Source organism: Chlorocebus sabaeus, chromosome 24 (genome assembly GCF_047675955.1).
Source record: "Chlorocebus sabaeus isolate Y175 chromosome 24, mChlSab1.0.hap1, whole genome shotgun sequence".
Classification (NCBI taxonomy): Eukaryota; Metazoa; Chordata; class Mammalia; order Primates; family Cercopithecidae; genus Chlorocebus; species Chlorocebus sabaeus.
Window position 1 is genome coordinate 41053796 of NC_132927.1, and position 18971 is coordinate 41072766.

The 18971-nt window shown below is 47.7% G+C and overlaps 1 protein-coding gene across 7 annotated transcripts in view; it reads left to right on the forward strand.

Moving 5' to 3' along the window:
• The first annotated feature begins 2969 nt into the window (after positions 1-2969).
• Positions 2970-18971, forward strand: part of PLEKHG3 (pleckstrin homology and RhoGEF domain containing G3) — a 42200-nt gene continuing 26198 nt past the window's right edge. For 2 of the 7 annotated variants that reach the window (XM_037984124.2, XM_037984128.2), the window contains exon 1: positions 15074-17140. In XM_037984124.2, coding sequence (XP_037840052.2) covers positions 17117-17140 — 24 coding nt within the window. In that variant the 5' untranslated portion in view covers positions 15074-17116. Of the gene's footprint in view, positions 3414-5439; positions 5534-5561; positions 7816-15073; positions 17141-18971 lie in introns of those variants that run through there. The other 5 variants (XM_037984126.2, XM_037984125.2, XM_037984130.2 and 2 more) reach the window with 5 other exon arrangements.

Below are 18971 nucleotides of genomic sequence, written 5' to 3' on the forward strand. Positions count from 1 at the left end.
TATGGTTTCTTCGGAGAAATGTATATTCAGATCCCTTGTCTGTTTTTAAACTGGGTTATTTGCCTTTATTAAATTATAGGAGTTCTTCGTGTATTTCAGTAAGTTTCTTATCAGATATATGAATTGCAAAAAATTTCCCCCATTCTTTGGGTTGTCTTTTCACTTTCTTAACATCCTTTGATGCATAAAAGTTTTAAATTTTGGTGAGTCCAATTTATTTTTTTTCCTTTGTTGCATGTGGCTCACATTTTTGAGAAATGTTGTTAAAATGCAAGTTGGAACTCTGGAATCTTTGAGATCTCAGAGCTTGGTGGGGCTTTTCAGGTCACCTTTGAGGGGGATTTTCTCCATGTTTGAGGTTTCATTCCTCCATCCCAGCCAGGCATGGCTCCTCTGAGCCAGGAGCACAGAGCCCCAGGGAACCTTTACTGGGCTTATGTTCCCTCCCTCTCCTGAGGTCTGCCACAATAGAGCAGCTGAAATGACAGTCTGGAAATGTCCTTTATTATGAAAACTCAATGGCTTTTGTCTCTGGGATTTGAAATTTTCATGCAAGTATTGGCAGCCAAGAATTAGGAAGGAGGAGGGGAAGAGATGAGGGAGTAAACCCTGCCACTGATTTCAATTTTCTGTTGTCTTGGTTTTCTCACTCATACAGTGGGGAGAAGACCTCCACCTCCTCATCTCAGCTGGGGTACTATGAAAGTGAATTCACCGGTATTTGTTAGAACATCCTGAGATCTTGGATTAAAGGCACTGCTGAGGGAGAAGGTACTATTATAATAATAAATGATTTAATAGCAGGGTGAGGCCATTGCAACAAGAACTGGTAGGAAGGAAGAGGCTCTGAGCTGTGGAGGGGCTGCAGCCTGGAGCCCCTGGCCCTGGACACAGGGTTTTATTCTCCAAGGTGAGACTGTGCGATTTCTCACAAACTCTTTAGGTTGTTTCAGCTGAATTCAGCATTGTTTTACTGAATGCTTCCTATATGACTTCCACCACAGGGAGATTACAATCCTTTTAGGAAGTAGGTGATATAAATTAAAACAATTATTCATAGAAACAATATAAGGTATTATAATTAAGTGAATTGGGTATAACAAGTGTCAGAAAGAAACTGGAAGCAGTGGTGGTTAAGAGCAGAATTCCGTGTTATGACTTCCAGGTCTACCACTCACTAGCTGTGTGACTTTGCCTCAGTTTCCTTTTGTTACTGCAGTTGTTTTTGTAAAGCACTTAGAAGAACGGCTAATACATAGTAAGCACACTCATGGTGGACCCATCTAGGCACTTGCCCAATACTGCTTTTGCTGGTTATGTAATGTTTGCCAAGCTGCTCCTTGCCCCTAAGCCTCGGTGTTCTGTCTGTAAGATGGGGATTAGGACACCTCCTACCTCGCAAGGTGGCTGTGAAGATCCAGGGACACAGTTTGTTAAGAGCGTAGCACAGGCCCTCAGCATGGTAAGTATTCACTAAAGCACAGTTATGACTGCCACTAACACTGTAACGTGTCCTGGCTAAGGAATGAAGGGTCGCTCACAAGTGGCTTCGTTAAGTCAGGGGGCTTCTTTGGAAGCTGGAATTTGAAGCGGACCAGAAAGCATTCGTAAGATTCAGGTAATCAGATAAGAAAGCAGAAACAAAAAAAAGGTGAAAGCCTGAGGTTGGAAGGGGTGCGCACAAGTCCTGGAAGGCCAGAAGGGAGACTTGTGACTTTTCCCCTGGCCGGCGGGGGCTAGTGGAGCCCCAGCGTAAGTTGATCTATTTCCGAGGCCCTCTTCTGCAATCTCTGCTCTCACCTTCGCGGTCCGCGAGTCTGGAGCTCTGCGAGCCTCCAACACACCCTCCCTCCCTAAGGAATGTGGGCCCGGCTTTCTGGGCCTGCCAGATCGAGCGCCTACCGCTTCCTCCGCAGTCAAGAGCCAGGACGCTGCCTTCACCCCACCCTTCGCCAGCATCCAGTTTCAAAGTCACCTGAAAGCCATTTCCTTCCGCGCCTGCCCCGCCTCTCCCCTCCCAGTAGATCACCTGGACCTTGCATTTGCCCAGAGCAGCATTTTGGGGCGGGCGCTTGTTTTGTTTTAAATGATACCTCTAGAAATCTTTTGCTGTACATCCGGATAACAAATATACCCCGTGGTTCTGATATCAGCGTCCCATTCCTCCTCCCAAGGAACTAGTGATAGCGTCTAAACAGTGGGCGTTGTTACTTTTCCGGGGCCCCACTCTGGGCTTCCCTCCTCCGGGCTTGTTGGGAACAGCATCGTTTCTTCAGGATCTTTATTGATGAATTATTATGGGTTTTTGGATTTATGCTGTTGCTCAATATCCAACATGCCTATATTGAATGTCTCTGTCCCCCATCCTCACCCCTTGCCCCCAGTTTCCAGGTGTGTACCTTTCCATGCACACACGGTCATATACAGAGACATAAAGACAAACGGTTCTCTTTGTTTTATAAAAACGGGATCCTCTATCACCCAGGTTTCTGTGTTTTATTTTTCCTATTTAACAGTTCCTTGTGGAGCTGCCTTCAAGTTATCTCTTTATCTCTTTCCCATCAGCTTCTCAGAGGTTTGGATTTACCACTGTAAAGCGTCACAGGGACCGAGTTATGGTGAGGAATTCAAGACATGCCTTTCTGACTTGGAAAAGCGGAGATGGTCAGCTCTGGTAGGATCAGGACCCCGAGATTCGATCCCAGCTGATGACTCACTTGGGAAAGCCCTCAGCCCCCTTAGCAGGGCCCGGTGCTTCCTGTCCGTACAAGGGGTACGTTCTGGCCTGGACATGCGCTCTCGGGAGGCAGTGATAGCAGGTCTGTGACACCAGGGTGACCCCACCACGTGCGTCTTGGTATCCTAGAGCATCTAGGCTGCCCGGGAGGGGCAGGCGGCCGGCGGGACCGACCATCCCGTGGTGTGAGCTCATTACCCTGAGGGCGTTAATCGTTAACCGCGCCCAGGCCCCGCTGCCGCCTCAGCCTTACCCCGGCTCTGGCTCGCCAAGCCGCGAAGGTTCCCCCGGCCCCCGCAGAGCCGCCAATGGCTGGACCGCAGCCGCGGGCCGGAGTCTCCACCCACAGGAAAAATTCCTGGCCCGCCCCTCCCTCGCTCCCTCGCTCCCTCGCTCCCTCGCTCCCTCGCTCCCTCCTGCCCTCCCGCTGCAGCTCCGGCTCCGCTCCGCGACTTCCTGCCGGGCGCTGGGAAGCCGCGCGCTGCCTGGGGTCCCCGGGGGCCGCGCTAGCAACTGACCGCGTCCTGGCAGGCTGAGGAGCTGGCGGTGGGCGGGAGCTGCCGGCGGCCTCGGCCCCTCCCGAGAGCGACTTTCAAACTCGCGCCTGAGTCGCGGCAGCACCTGGGCAGCCCCGCACGCCGTGCGTGTCCCGAGCCCGCGGGGCGGCGAACGCTCGGTGAGTGTCCCCTGATTCTCCTCTCTCCCCTCTGTCTGCCTGCATTCGGCGGAGCGGCGGTGCCCGCAGTCACGCTGGGGCCCCAGTCCCTTCGCGGCCCCCGTGTCAGCCCCCTGCAGGGTGAGGACCGGGGACGACAGAGGACCCGGGCCACCCTGCCGCACAGTGCGCGAGCGCAGGAGGGTCGTGTGGGGAGACTTTTTCTGTCCTTTTTTCCCTCCACTCCGGAAACAAAAGGGGCAAAATGCGCCGGGCGGCTCCAGAGAGGCTCAGTTTGAAATCCAGGAAGCCCGCGAGGCCGCGCGCGCCCGGTGGCTGGTGTTTGGCTGGAGCTGTGGGCCGGGCGGGCGGACCCTTCTGCACTACGACCCGAGCCACGGCTCCTGCCAGCCTGGGAGGCGCCTGCAGCCTGTTCCGGGTTGGTGCCGCACGGTGCTCGCTGTTGGGAATCTCCGCTACCTGTCTGGGAGGGAGGAGAGTGGGGGCCAGAAGCGGGGAGCGGTAAACCCAGAGGCACCCGGCTGCCTCGACCTCGTCCACTCCTGAAGTCGGTTTGGTTCTTCGCACCCCCACACCCAGCCCTTTGGTTTGGAAAGCCAGGATAAGGCGCGCAAGCTTAAATTTTTAAGGCGTTATTTAAATAGCTACTGACTCTTTGGGGCGCCTTTGGAACACAAAAGGAAGAACAGAGGGGGAAATGGAATGGTTGGAGGCTGGAGAGGTGTGGCTTTTGGGGAGGGTGGTGTTGGCGGCCGCGAAAGAGTTTGATTCTCGAGGTCACTCGCTAATCTGTTGGCAGATGTAGGTGCCTGTCCGTTGCTCTGGGGCACCCAGCAGGAGACCCACACTGCATTCACCTTACAGGAAAACCTGGACTGGGGGTTCCCAGAGTCTCCCCAGCCGTGCCTCTGCACGCAGCCCAGTCACATGGCCCTTGCTCAAGAAATAATAAGCAGGGAGGGTAATGACAGTCCGGAGCTGGGGAGGGGCTCCACGCTGAGTACATCGACCGCCTAGCCTTAAGCAATGTGGCTTTCCGGGCCCCCTTTGTTGAACAAGGATGGGATCCTGAGTGATTAAGCCCCAACTGTTCCCCAGGAGGAAACCTAGGGAGTGAGAACCAAAAGTGTACATTTATCTCTCTGTTATTCATCTCTCCCCTGTGGTTCCGGGCTGGTCCCCTGGATGCCATGACCTCACCTCCCCTTTGTCCCCCACTCCTTCCCCACTCCCCTGCTCTCCCCCACTCCCTTCCTGGAAGATGGGGCAACCCACTGGCTCCCTGGGTAATCAGCCCTGGGGATGGGGCAGGGAGTTGGGGGAAGAGGTACCCCAGGCCAAGTCCTAGCTGCTGAGGGAGTGATTGGTTGAAGAGCTGCTTTGGGGGCTTTTCTACTGCCTTTTATTAGAAGTGGCATGGCAGGGAAAGTGGAAAGAGCACTGGCCTGGTAGTCCAGCACGGGTTTATGCCTGGACTCTTTTAGTTTTAGTTTTAGACCTGGCTCTTCTGCATAGCATGGAAGATTGATAGAGTTGACTGGCAGTCACTTGGGCTGGAAGGCCCCTTGGATTAGCCTACTCCATTTATTCGTGAAGGCAGCAGAGCCCAGAGGGGTGAGGTGATTTCAGCCTGGGACCCTATTGGCCAAGTAGAAACCAGAGCTCCGTTGTCCTCATCGTCTGATCTGTGTTTTTTCCAACATGATCTGGCTAATTCACTTATCTTTTCTGACTCAGTTTCCACATGAGTAAAGTGGGATTACTTGCCTGCTCTTCCTCATAGGAGCTGTGGTGAGGATCAAAGGAAGCCTCATTTGTGGAAAGTGCTCCATAAACTTCTGTTAAAACTAAAGGGCTCACAGTGGATGGGGAGGGAGTCTCTTAGGGGTTTTACAATTTGCTGGCTATGTCCCACGTGTGTGCCACAAGGAGCTGTTAGACACCAGGAGCCATTAGTGGATGTTTAAAACACCCTGGTCTTAATATCGCAGCTCCAGAGTAAACATTTGCCTTACCAAATCCGCAGCTATCCCAGGGTCACTGTTTACGCCGGAAGAGGCCAAAGGCCACGGCCAGCGGGATGACCAGGGCCGGAGGGGGAAGGCGCCTGTGTTGCAGAGGTATGCCTTGCCCCTTCTCTTCTCCCAGCTCCCAGAACCTTGTGAAGGTTCCAGCTGTAAGCCGGGGGTGCTGCCACAAGCACAGGCCGCCCTGGCGTTGGAGGGTTAAAAGTGAAGCCCTCTGGCTATTCTCTGTTGTGTTGGGGGTTGCAGGGACTCTGGAGGCTGTTGCTTTTGCAGCTGCACTGAGGGCTGTCTTCAGCTCCTCCTCTGTGCCCCCTCCCCCATCTCAGGCCACCCCTCTGGCCCAGGCCACTGCTCTGTCCCGCCTCTCTGGCCAGCTGCAAGTCCACAGGCCTTTGTTCTGTGGCTGTAAACCCGCCCTGCTCCACCCTCCCTCCCCAGCAGAAGCCCTCCAGCTGGGGCCCTGGCAGCTGGAAATCACAACTGCCAGGAGGAAGGGGCTACTGGAGCCCCCAGTGGACCTGGCAGACCCTCATTTCCTCTTGTTAAGCTCATCTGGGCCCCCCAGCTCACCTCTGGCCAGATTCCCACACCATCTTTTCTCATCTCTCCTTTCTTCCTCTGAATGAACGGATCACCTTTTTTCCCCAATACTCATGCCCCTTAGTTCTATTTAAAAATACTCCATTCATTTAACAGTTAAGGAGTTAGCACCTACTATGTATGAATGCTAGATGCAGAAGACACAGCAGTGAAGAAAATATGCAATAATTATTGACCTCATGGAGCTGACTTTAGCAAAAGTGACGATAAACAAGATTGAAATAGCAAGTGTGTTAGTGATAAACAGAAATAAAAAATATTATAGGGAAGGTAGGTGTGAATTGTCATGAAAGGGATGAGGTGACAGTTTAGATAGGGTGGCCAAGGAGGCTTCCAGGAGGAAGGTACTTTTGAGGTGATGCCTGAAGGAGGTATTTTCCTTCATCTCTGCCTTCTCTTCCTTGAAGGCCAGTTCATCCCACTGTGGCATCGAGGAACAGGGTTTGGAGTTGGACACACCTTGGTTTCAAATCCCTGGCTTGACAGCTCACCAGCCGTGTGGCCTTTGATGTGGTGCTCAATTCCTTTGAGCTGTGTTTCTCACCTAACATGGAATTAGTCATCATACTTACCACATGCGGCATCGTGGCAATGTACAGTGAGATAACGTATGTTGAATGCTTAGTAAAGACTAGAGAGAGGTTCAATAAATTATTTCTGCAACCAGATTCTTCAGGGGTAGCATGAGATATTTAATGCCATTGCTAAGGACTGTAGGTGCAAAGCTTTTCATTTTAGGTATTGGGCAGGAGTGGGGAATTAGAGGGAGGGTAAAATAGAAAACCTTGGCAAAAACTTTCTAGTTAGGGAGCCTTTCCTGCCCTACCCTAGATTGCAGATGGCTGAGGACGTGGGACTCCCAGGTACGTGCTATGCCCACCCCCACCACTGCATCCTACAGATAGGATGACAAGGATAGCCCTGACCACCCCCCTCTTGCTCGGAATTCCCCCTGCTTCCAGCCAGACTCAATGAATCACACCTTCTCCCTGACCTCCCTATTCTGCCTCACTGCTGGGAAGGCTGTCCACCCCTCCCCCAGCCTCCAGTAGGTAAATTATGCCTGGAGGTCGGATGCAGAGGGGCGCGGGGACAAGGGGTAGGGAAAGTGAGGGAGGGGGCAGATGGTGAGTAGAGCTGTCCTAGGAAAGCCCAGAAAGGTGGCAGGAGGATTCTGGTGGAGGCTCTGAGACGGCTTGGAAGACTTTCAATAAGGGTTTGCCATGGACCAGAATTTAAAGTAATAGAGTGACAGACACAATGAGAGCTCAGGGTTGGCTGCCTAGCTCCCAGCCCCTTCTACCCAGCTGATCTGCTGAGTCTCCGCCCCCCTCTGCTGGAACCATGGGCCTACAAAGGGAGGGGTGTAATCTAAAGTACCGCTGTCAAAGTTTGTGGTGAGTGGCTTCCTGGGACCCTGCCCTAGTTCAGGAAGTGAGGGATAGGCAGTGGAGGGTGAGGCCTAGGGAAGTGGTCATGGCCGGTTCCACCCCCTGCCCCACCCCCCAAGTGTGTCGCTGCACACTCGGCAGCCAGGCAGGCCCTGTGATGAAGGAACTTCCTGGGCCTGCCAATTGGTGCCTGGAGATGGGTAAAACCTAGATGATCTGATATCAGAGGAAGTTGCAAAGAGGAGCCTGAACAGCCCCAAGCATGTTAGTGTTGGGTGACCTGAAGTTAGGAGAAAGAAAACTGGACAACGTGGACTAAACTGATCAGCAGGGGGCCCATCTAGAGCCACTGGTAGCCCCTCTGTCAGCTGCCTGGGGATAAAGGTTGGCCATGCTAACTGGGTTGCTATCTAGGGGACAGGAACGGTACTGGACTCATTTTTGTGCCCAGATAGCATTGAGAATGGTACAAAGTGTGATCAACAGGGAGTGATGGGCTTGGGCTGGGGTCCCACCCTGAGGGTATTCTGGGCTTGTGGTCTCATCTGCTGCAGCTTTTGTTCCATGGGATTAGGGAGAAGAAAGTAGTGGTAGGGTCGAGTCCAGCCCTGGGAGGGCTGTTGCCATCTGGGAACGCAAGCACTAAGGAGAATAAGGCTTTATACAGTTCTCGCGGCCGGCCTTCGGGGAGGGAGCCCTATGTAAGCTCAAGGAATGGATTTTTAAGGACTTGCACTGTCTTTCATGCTGAGCAGACTTGGGCTGAACCCAACCTGAATAGGGTTCTCGTGGGCACAGTGGTAGCTGTGCATGCAGCCTTTTGTGAAACACAGTTTGGGGGTCCTAGAAGCTGATCTGATTATTGCCAGAATCTGGGCTGGGACTGGAAGAGAAAGATGCAGGAGGAATGAAGTCTATTTTACCTTGGGAACAGGGTCCCAGGAGGAGAGATGGGTTCTACAGGTGCTGGAAGCTCTTAAAAACTCACATCCTTTACTTCCCAGTCTGTGAGACTGTGTGTGTGTGTGTGTGTGTGTGTGTGTGTGTGTGTGTGTACTATTTATTGGAAAGGAACCAGTCTTCTCATACAGCTTCTATTCCTCCAGTTCATTGCTACCTCCCCAGTGCTTGTTGTACAGTAGGATTCCAATAAGTGTTTGTCTAATAAGTAAAACCCTACTGTGTGATGAGACCTTAGGAATTAAGGAAATGCTCACACTCTTTATGAATGTTCTGTTCCTGACAAAGAATGTCCATAAGATTCCAAGAAGTTAACCTGTAGTCAGCTGTTCTGACAGTGGGGCAGGAAACCCTGTATTCCTGCAGCGTGTATAAGAAGGAGACCTACAGTCATTGGGACCTGTCTTCAAAAGCTTGCTACACATTTTGCTCCCATGAAAGGTGGCCCCAAAGTGGACAGCAGGGTGTACTTATAGCGTTGGATATAGTTCTTCCCGTAATATGTTCCACAATATCCAATAACAACTCTTCTACCCTAAATTCTTATTTGGAACTCAGCCACCCAGCACCCTTGCTTATTTGCATGTAGCCAAGAAGTCAAGGACTCAAGTTCTTACATTTTTATTCATACCAGCCTCCTCAGACCCTGTTTAATGTACACATATAAGCTGTGTCATGCTGTGTTCAAGCTTGGAAGAAGCAGCAAATGAAGGAGGATAAAGGCCGGGCGTGGTGGCTCACACCTGTAATCTCAGCACTTTGAGAGGCCAAGGCCGGTGGATTACCTGAGGTCGGGAGTTTGAGACCAGCCTGGCCAGCATGGTGAAACCCCGTCTCTATTAAAAATACAAAAATTATCCGGGCATGGTGGTGGGCACCCGTAATCCCAGCTACTCAGGAGGCTTGAACCTGGGATGTGGAGGTTGCAGTGAGCCGAGATTGCGCCATTGTACTTCAGCCTGGGCAGCAAGAGTGGAACTCTGTCTCAAAAAAAAAATTAAAAAAAAAAAAAAAAAAACGAAAGAGGATAAAGAAACCAGCATTGAGGGGGAAAAAATGACTACAGTGCAAAGTTGGCAGTGAGAGCAGACTGAGATAAAAACTCCAGGAAAAGCAAGTGCTAGCAGAAGTGCCAGAGATCTTTTTTTTTTTTGGAGGGAGGGGGCTTGGAGGGAATGATTTGGCACTCCTTGGGTCTCTGGGGATCATCAGTTTGATAATTTATGCTTTGCTGGTAATTGTGACCCAGAATCATCAAGAAAGGGTTAAATTATGTTCCCTTGACTCTGTTTAGGAAGGCAGGGAAGTGTATAACATATTTTCAAAAGATTCTCAGTCAGGTTGGCTAAAATTTTAAGTGTTGATACTTAGGTAATAATATCACTGATCCTTTCAACAAGGCCAGGTAGGTGGTTTACCCCCTTCTCCTACCCCCAAATGAGGAAACCGAGTCCCCATGAGTTGGGTAACTTGCTCAGGATCGCTCAGCTAATACTTGGCAGGGATGGGGTTTGAACTTTTGGAGCACGCTCTTAGCCCTAGCCCATACTGTTTTGAAACTCTGCGCGCTCTTGCAAATGCTGCTTTTTGGACGCCCTCTCTCCACAGGAGTTCCAGCTGGCCAAGGTTTGACTGTGTTACAGTAGAGCCTGAATGGTCCAATCTTAATTCAGCTCCACCCAAGTAGATTGCCAGTTATCCCAAAGGGTGTTTGCCTCAGTTGAAACCAGAGTGCTTTTAATGCATTTACATTGTAAGCACCTACCTGGGTGTCACACAGCACTTTCTGAAGCCAGAAAATGACAGAGAGGAGTTGCAATTTCAAGCATCCCAGGGCTCTTTCCATCTGGAGCTTTGTTCCTTTGTTTGGGTCTGGATACTGGCAAATGATGCTGTGCTGTGCAGCCTTGGTGCCTGTTGTTCCAGCTGGTCTCCAGGGTGGCTGGGGCCCATGCCTGCATAGGAGCCCCTATCCCAACCCCATGTTCTCACCATCTAGATCTGGCAAGTGTTGATTTTCTTTTTCTTTTTGTCAAGACAGGGTCTCATTGTCACCCAGGCTGGAGTATGGTGGCACGATCATGCGTCACTACAGCCTAGACTTCCCATGCTCAAGCAATCCTCCCACCTCAGCCTCCTGAGTAGCTAGGACCATAGGCGCTGCCACCACACTCAGCTAATTTTTTTTTTTTTTTAAATTTTGGTAGAGACAGGAGCTCACTATGTGGCCCAGCCTGGTCTTGAACTCCTGGGCTCAAGAGATCCTCCCGCCTAAGCCTCCCAAAGTGTTGGGATTCCAGGCATGAGCCACCACACCAGACCTTCTTCTAAAATTAACTTCTGCTTCCCACACGTACTTTTAAAATTCATCTGGAATGTATTTTTGTGTGTGTGACACTGGTTCATATACAACCCCATGAGGAGCTTAACAAACATACTGCTGCCTGAGTCTCACTCCAGATTGGACCAATAAAATAAAACTATCTTGGGGGTAGGGCCCAGGCATGATTGTGAAATGCCCCAGGTGACTTTTCTGTATAGCCATGGTTGAAAACCACTCAACCTTGTAAGATGGAACTGATTTTATTTTTTCCAGAGGAATAGCCAGTTTTTCCGGCACTGGTTATTTAATAATCTGTACTATTTCCTACTGACTGGTTTCTTTTTATGATATTCATTATTTATTTATATATTTGTTTTTTAATTTATAGCTTTGTAGAGATGTATTTCACGTATTTTAAAATTTGCCCATGTAAGGTGTATAGTTCATTGGTTTTTAGTATATTCAGTGTTGTACAATTATCACCACTATCTAAGTTTAAAACATTTTTCGAAGTCCAATGTGCTGTCCATTGTGCCACAGAGCCATACTAAGTTTATTTTTTTAATTTTTTTTTTGAGACGAAGTCTCGCTCTGTCACCTAAGCTGGAGTGCGGTGGCCGGATCTCAGCTCACTGCAAGCTCCTCCTCCCAGGTTCACGCCATTCTCCTGCCTCAGCCTCCCTAGTAGCCTGGACTACAGGTGCCCGCCTCCTCGCCTGGCTAGTTTTTTTTTTTGTATTTTTTAGTAGAGACGGGGTTTCACCGTGTTAGCCAGGATGGTCTCGATCTCCTGACCTCGTGATCCGCTTGTCTCAGCCTCCCAAAGTGCTGGGATTACAGGCTTGAGCCACCGCGCCCGGCCCATACTAAGTTTAAAACATTTTTATCACCCCCAAAAGAAACCCTGTGCCCATTAGCAGTAATTTCTCATTTTCCCCTTCCCCCAGTCCTAGGCAACCACTAATATGCTTTCTGGCTCCAAACTTGTCTCTTCTGGACATTTCATATAAATGGAATCATACAATATGTAATCTTTTGTGACTTTTTTCATTTAGCCTGATGTTTTCAAGGTTCACCCATTTGTAGCATGTATCAGTACTTCATTCTTTTTTCCTGCTGAATAATATTCCTTTGCATGGGTGTCATACATTTTGTTTATCTGTTCATCAGCTGATGTTCTGTTGAGTTGTTTCCACTCTTTGGCTATTATGAATACTGCTGATATGAACATTGATGTGCAAGTTGTGTGTGGACATATGTTTTCGGCTCTCTAAGGTGTATACGTAGCATTAGAATTGCTGGGTCATAAGGTAACTCTATGTTTAACTTTTTTGAGGAACTGCTAAGTTGTTTTCCAAATAGGCTTAACTATTTTACATTCCCACCAGCAATGTACAACAGTTCTGATTTCTCCAGATCCTTACTGACACTTGTTATTGTCCATCATTTTGATTTTAGCCATCCTAGTGGATATGAAGTAGTATTAATTATGGTTCCAGGGGCATTTCCCAAAGTCAGTGATGTTGAATACCTTTGCATGTGTTTATTGGGCATGTGTATAGTGTCTTTGGAGAAATATCTTCAGATCCCTTGCCCATTTTTAAATTGAATTCTCTTTTTATTATTGAGTTGTAAGGGTTCTTTATATATTCTGGGTATAAGTTCATTGTCAAGTAAACAATTTACAGATATTTTCTCACATTCTGTGATTTGTCTTTTCATTTTCTTGGTAGTATGCTGTGAAACACAAAAGTTTAAAATTTTGATGATGAAGTACAATTTATTTTTTCTTTTGTTGCTAGTGCTTTTGGTGTTGTACCTAAGAAACCATTGCTCACTTAGGTTCATAAAGATTTACTCCTATCTTTTCTTCTGAGTGTTTCACAGTTTTAGCTCTTACGTTTAGGTCTATGACCCATTTTGACTTTTTTGTATATGGTTTGAAATAGGTGTCCAGATTCATTCTTTTGCACGTGAAGATCCAGTTGTCCTAGCACCTTTTGTTGAAAAGACTATTCTTTCCCTATTGAATTGTCTTGGCACCCTTGTTGAAAATCAATTGCCAATAAATGTGTTGTTTTGTTTCTGTAATCTCAATTCTCTTTCATTGATATATATAACTGCCCTTATGCCAGTGCCATATAATCTTGATAACTATAGCTTTGTAGTAAGTTTTGAAATCAGGATGTATGAGTCCCCCAACTTGGTTCTTTTTCAAGGTTGTTTTGGGTATTCTGGGTCCCTTACTTTTCCATATGAATTTTGGGATCAGCTTGTCAATATCTGCAAAAAAAAAAAAAAAAAAAAAAAATCAACTATATTTTGATAGAGATTGTATTGCATCTGTAGATTGATTTGTTGAGTATTGCCATCTTAACAATGTTGAATATTCCATTCCATGAACAAGGAATGTCTTTTAGGTCTTCTTTAATTTCTTTCAACAGTGTTTTGTGTTTTTCAGCATGCAAGTCTTATACTTCTTTCGTTAAATACATTCCTAAGTATTTTATTCTTTTTGCTGCTATTATAAATGGGAGTCTTTTCTTAATTCCATTTTATGATTGCGCATTGCTAGGGTACAGGAATAAAATAGACTTTTGTGTATTGATCTTGTATTCTGGTACATTGCTGAACACTTTTATTGGTTCTAATAGTTTTATAGTAGATTACTTAGGATTTTCCACATACGAGTTCATGTTATCTATGAATAGAGATTGTTTTATTTCTTCTTTTTCAACCCAGATCTCTTCTATTTCTTTTTCTTGTCTAATTGCCCTGGCTAGAACTCCAATATCAAATATAGTGGCAAGAGTGGATATCCTTGTCTTCTTACTAATCTTAGTGAAAAAGCATTGTCTTTCTCCATTAAGTATGATGCACCTGTGGGTTTTTCATGGATGCTCCATGTAAGATTGGGGATATTCTCTTCTCTTCCTAGATTGTTGAGTGTTTTTATCATAGAATAGTGTGGGGTTTTGTCAAAATTTTTTTCTGGGTGTATTGAAGTGATCAGGTGATTTTTATACTTTATCCTGTTATCAACTTGAATTATTTTAATTAATTTTTAGATGTTAACCTAATCTTGCATCTCTGGGATAAATCCCACTTGGTCATAATGTATATTCCTTTTTATGGTTGCTAGATTCAATTTGTTAGTGTTTTGTTGAGGATTTTTGTGTGTATATTTATAAGGAATGTGGGATTGTAGGTTTCGTTTTTCTGATACCTTGTCTGGTCTTGATAGCAGGATAATGGCCTCATAGTTGGGAAGTATTTCCTGCTGTTTTTTTGTGGGGTGAGAGTTTGTGAAGAATTGATATGAATTATTCTTTGAATGTTTAGTAGACTTCACCAGGGAAGCCATCTAGTCCTGGGCTTTTCTTTATTGGAAGTTTTAAAGTTACAAATTTAATCTCTTGTTTAGACTTTTTCTTTCTAAATCTGTCAGTGGTTTGTGCCCTTCTAGAAATTTGTCTGTTTCACCAAAGTTATCCAATTCATTGGCGTATAGTTGATGACATTTCCTTATCATCCCTTAAGATATTTTTTGTCTTTCGTGTTCTGCATTTATACTATATACAAGTTATCCAATTCATTGGCATATAGTTCATGACATTTCCTTATCATCCTTTAAGATATTTTTTGTCTTTGGTGTTCTGCATTTATACTATAAACAATATGGCCGGGCGCGGCGGCTCATGCTTGTAATCCCAGCACTTTGGGAAGCCGAGGCAGGTGGATCACCTGAGGTCAGGAGTTCAAGACCAGCCTGACCAACATGGAGAAACCCCGTCTCTACTAAAAATACAAAATTAGCTGGAGTGGTGGCACATGCCTGTAATCCCAGCTACTCGGGAGGCAGAGGCAGGAGAATCGCTTGAACCCGGGAGGCGGAGGTTGCTGTGAGCCGAGATCGTGCCATTGCACTCCAGCCTGGGCAAAAAGAGCGAAACTCTGTCTCAAAAAACAAACAAACAAACAAACAAAAACAATATGTCTGAATGTGGGCTTATTTGAAGTTTAACTTGGTGTGTGCCTTCAATCTGAGGACTAAAGTCTATCCTTAGTTCTAGAAAGTTCATATACATTATCTCTTTGAAATTTGCACCTTCCCCCGTTTCCTTTTTTTTTTTTTCCTCTGTGGACCTCTAAGTCTATTAATGTTTATATTTCCTATATTAATTCTTTGAATTAAATTCAGGATGATTTCTTTAGTTTATCTTTCACTTAACTAATTCTCTCTTTAGCTGTGTTTAATTTTCTATTTAACTATTGGGTTTTAAATTTCAATATTGAATATTTTATTTTCATGTATTGCTTTTTCTAATTGGCCCGTTCCTTACCCCCTTGTACTATCATCTTCTTTAATTAAGGTTTTTATCTCTTTTGTATTTCCAATCATTTAAACTATTAATCTCTAAACATCTTTTGTAGACCTATTCTTTAATTTCTAGTTCTTTGACTGCCAGTTTGTTCCATTTTCTGACTTCCTTATGATAGTTTGTTTCCTTGTGTGGTTTGAAATTTCAGATGAGATACTTCAAAGCAAGGTTTTGGAAGCGTGCACTTATTGGTGATGATGAGGTCTAGGGCATAGGAGACGTGTGAGTGGATGGCTGTGGTGGGGTAGAGGAAAAGACTGTTGGAAGGCTCGTCCCCCAGTGCCTCACGTGTCTGGCTGCTTCTTACAATACAGGTCTCTGCTCTAGAGTCACCTCTTTAATGCCTTCCCAGGCCTCCCTAGCTAGTGGAAATTCCCATCTCTCAATCACACTCTGTTTTCCCTCCTCTATTTTTTTCATAGCACTTAAACACTTTCCAAAAATGTATTAGTTATTTGTCTACCTTTTTGTGGCCGTCTTCCTCACTGGAATGTAAGCTCCATAAGAATGAGGATTTGTCTTATTCACTGCTGTGTCCCTAGCACATGGCACATGGTTTATACTGCCAATAAATGTGAGTGAATTTGAGTAGTCTTCTTTTCACACAGGAAGTCATCCCAGCCATGATTCTGAAGCTTTCTTCTGGGCTGGGTATGACCAGGCAGCAGAGAGGAGGTGAACAGCTTGGCCTTCCCTTCCCAAACTTAATACCTGTGCTCCCATTGGGGATGCCTTTTTTCCCCAGCACAAAAGCCCCCCAAATACCATCCATCTTGTGTGCTTCCGCCTTCTTCTGGCACGTTTTCACACAGTGGCCAAAATGAGAAGTAGGGATTTGAGTGCCAGAGGACCTGGGGGAAAAAAGAGCACAAAACGCTGGAAGACCTGGTTCTTACCTCTAGGAGGTTGTTACTGAGTTGAGGCAACAGAACACTCAGAGAAAACAGCTTGGAATACTTGCTACTCACTGAGACCCCTTGCAGGTTGGTACCCCCACTGCAAGAGTGTGTGGGTAGAGAAGGAAGGCCTGTGTCTTGGGGTTGTCTACTGCTGGTTACATACCATTTCTGGAGGCATCTACAGGTGAGTTATGAATTCCCAGGTGAGTTCATTTTGGCTCCTTTCTGAGGTTGCCCCATACTCTAGGAACTTGTTGTGAGCAAAAAGTGTTACTTACAAGCAAAAAGCACGTGAGAGCATTCCTAGGAATGGTGAGAGATGGCCTTCTTTGCTCATCTCTCGGACCCTGTGGGAGGTTGTGGAGAGACTGGTGAAAGGCACAGGGACTGTGGATTCCAGCAAACCCTGGCTCCCCGACTTCCCTGACTGTATGGCCCTGGGTACCGGAGTGTTGTGAGGAGATTATGTAGAGAATGTGTTTTGCCTTATGTCTGGTATACTCGAATAAGTGCTAGCTGGGGTTATTTCAGCCAGGTATTTGGAGAGCCACTTGTGCCTCAGTTTCCTGACCTGTAAAATAGGGATGGCCACCTGCCCATCCTCTCTGCCGCCACTATTGTGAGGGCAGAAGGGTTAATTATCTTTCAGCCTCGAGGGCCTGGGGTGGGGGAGGTGCTGCATAAACAGAGCATTGTTGTGCTGGTGAATGATCTGGCTTTGTTCTGGAGTCTTCAGTATGTGACTTCCTGCAGTTAGTATCCCCTGTGCTTAATTGCTGGAGGTTTGTGCAGGTCCTCAGCCCTGTGGCCCTCACCTCCCAGGGCTGTGGCCTGGGTCTTTACCCAGCGGGGACCTGCAGAATTGTGTCGGGAAGTTGCATTTCCTGGGCTAGGGCCCCCCAGCAATCAGGAATGAGAGAAATGCAGAAAGTATGACCCACACGCGGAACTGGTTCTGAATAGAACGTTTATTGACGAAGTTTTGCAGGAGGCGGCGGGCGCTTTAATTCCCGAGGCTGTTGGTGGCAGCTCACTGCTCACCCCAACCCTGTTAACTGCTGGGCTGCCAGTGCTGGGGACAATGCGGCTGCCCGGCCCCTTGCCACCCTCGTGGTGCCCGGATGGGAGCCCTCCTGAGGAAAGCGGTAGGTACCCGGCTGGGGCCAGGCCAGGGGATAGGAATCGGGTGGGATGGGGACTCTTTCAACTCTGGGCCTCTAAGCCTTGCCTGACTTCCCCCAGGAAACCCAGCCAATCACAGGCTTTGGGGTAAAAGGCAGGTTTTTCCCTGTGGGTTAGACACTGAGGACCATAAAGGGAGCAGGTGTAGGTGAACCGCTTTTCTTAGTGAACTGTCATGTGGCTGGGTGACAGCAAGACAGTCCTTTTGGTTCTGCTGGGGGCTTCAGGGGGGCTTCTCATCTTGCACATTTGGAGTTGGGTGGTTAGAGAAGGTCATGTAGGACCTTACACACACACAGACACACAAACACACACACACACAGACACACGCACGCACACACACACACAAGCAGAGTTAATTTCCCACTTCTTCCTGATGTTTCCTTTTCCCAGAATCCACAGAGGGTGGTTGTTTTGGATCAAACCAAGCGGCAGCTGGTAGAGCAGTTGAAAGGAGGTTATTCCCCTGCCCTGTCTCCTCCCCGGTGGGCAGCAGACCCCGATCCTGACCCTGGTACCCACCATTTCATAGCTCTGAGCAGCAGGTGCGTGGAGGTCTGGGCAGATCGACCCCAAATCAAGGCCTCACATTTCCAGGAGTAGAGGCTGCTTCCTGGGCTGTGTCTCTACACGTGTGCACCCCAGACTTGGGATTGGGTAATACTGCCCCACCGGTCTGAATTCTGGTCCATGTATCCTCCCAGCTGAGGCAGGAAGGTGCCCCTCCTCTACCCAGGAACTGGTTGGATGAGTTTCTTAGGCCTCTCTGGTGAGATCCTTTAGAAGGGGAAGCGGGGAACACAGGGGAATGGGGGAAGGAGTTATGGGTGGAGAGGAGCCCCCTGGGCTCTGTAGGATAGGGGAAGTGTGTGAGGCCCTGCTGGCTGAAGGGCTGGCCACCTTTGGGAATTTGCATATGTGTGTATGTGTGTAAGAGTCCATAAGGTCTGCTTTGGAAAACCCACTTTCCTAACTTCTCTGGGTCAGGCACCAAGCCCAAGGTCAGAGCCCAGGGCAAAGAAAGGGGGTGTGTTGGAGCTCTTCTCTTGCTGTATCACCTTCGAAGAAAAGGCAAGGCCTGAGGGAGGGGGAAGGCCGGGTTGTCTACAGAACTTTCTGGGTTTGGACTCTCATGCTTGGAATTGGGAGGGGAGTTGTGTTTTAGGGAATTGCCCTGGCAGCTTTGCCTCCAAGCCACCATTCTGATGTGCTTGGGAAGGGAAAGTGAGAATTGGGGGAAGGAAAAAACCCTTGGGTAGTAAGATGCACACAAACTCCTCCCCACGCCCAGTTGAGAGCTGCTAGCCTGAAATCCCACTGAGAGATTTCTTCCATTTAAGAACTGACATCTCAGTTTTCTAGAGTAGGTGTTCTCTTCCTGCTCCTACAGCAGTTAATTTAAATGTAGCTTCATCTCTTCACGTATATATTGGGTCTCATTTCTTCCCACTTTACAAGGGTTGGAACGGGTCTCATTCTTCTTTCTAGCCAATGTTCCCTCAATCTCTTGCTCCTCCTTGAAGCTGTCTCTGAACAGCCAGCACCTTCCTGGCTTCTGCATTCTTCTCGAACACTCCTTGGCTCTGGGACACCTGCAGCCACAGCCCATATCATGGTTTGGACCTTTTTAGGGCACATTCTTACACCTCGTCTCATGGAGCCCCATTTCCACGTGTCTTGGTAGTTGTTCTTCCAGACCTGGCTTGGATCTGTCCTTTCCCACAAAGCCACGTGGATTCCTTCCATCTGTCCTTGGCCTGCCTTGCGCAGCCTAGCCTCTTGTTGCCAGATGCC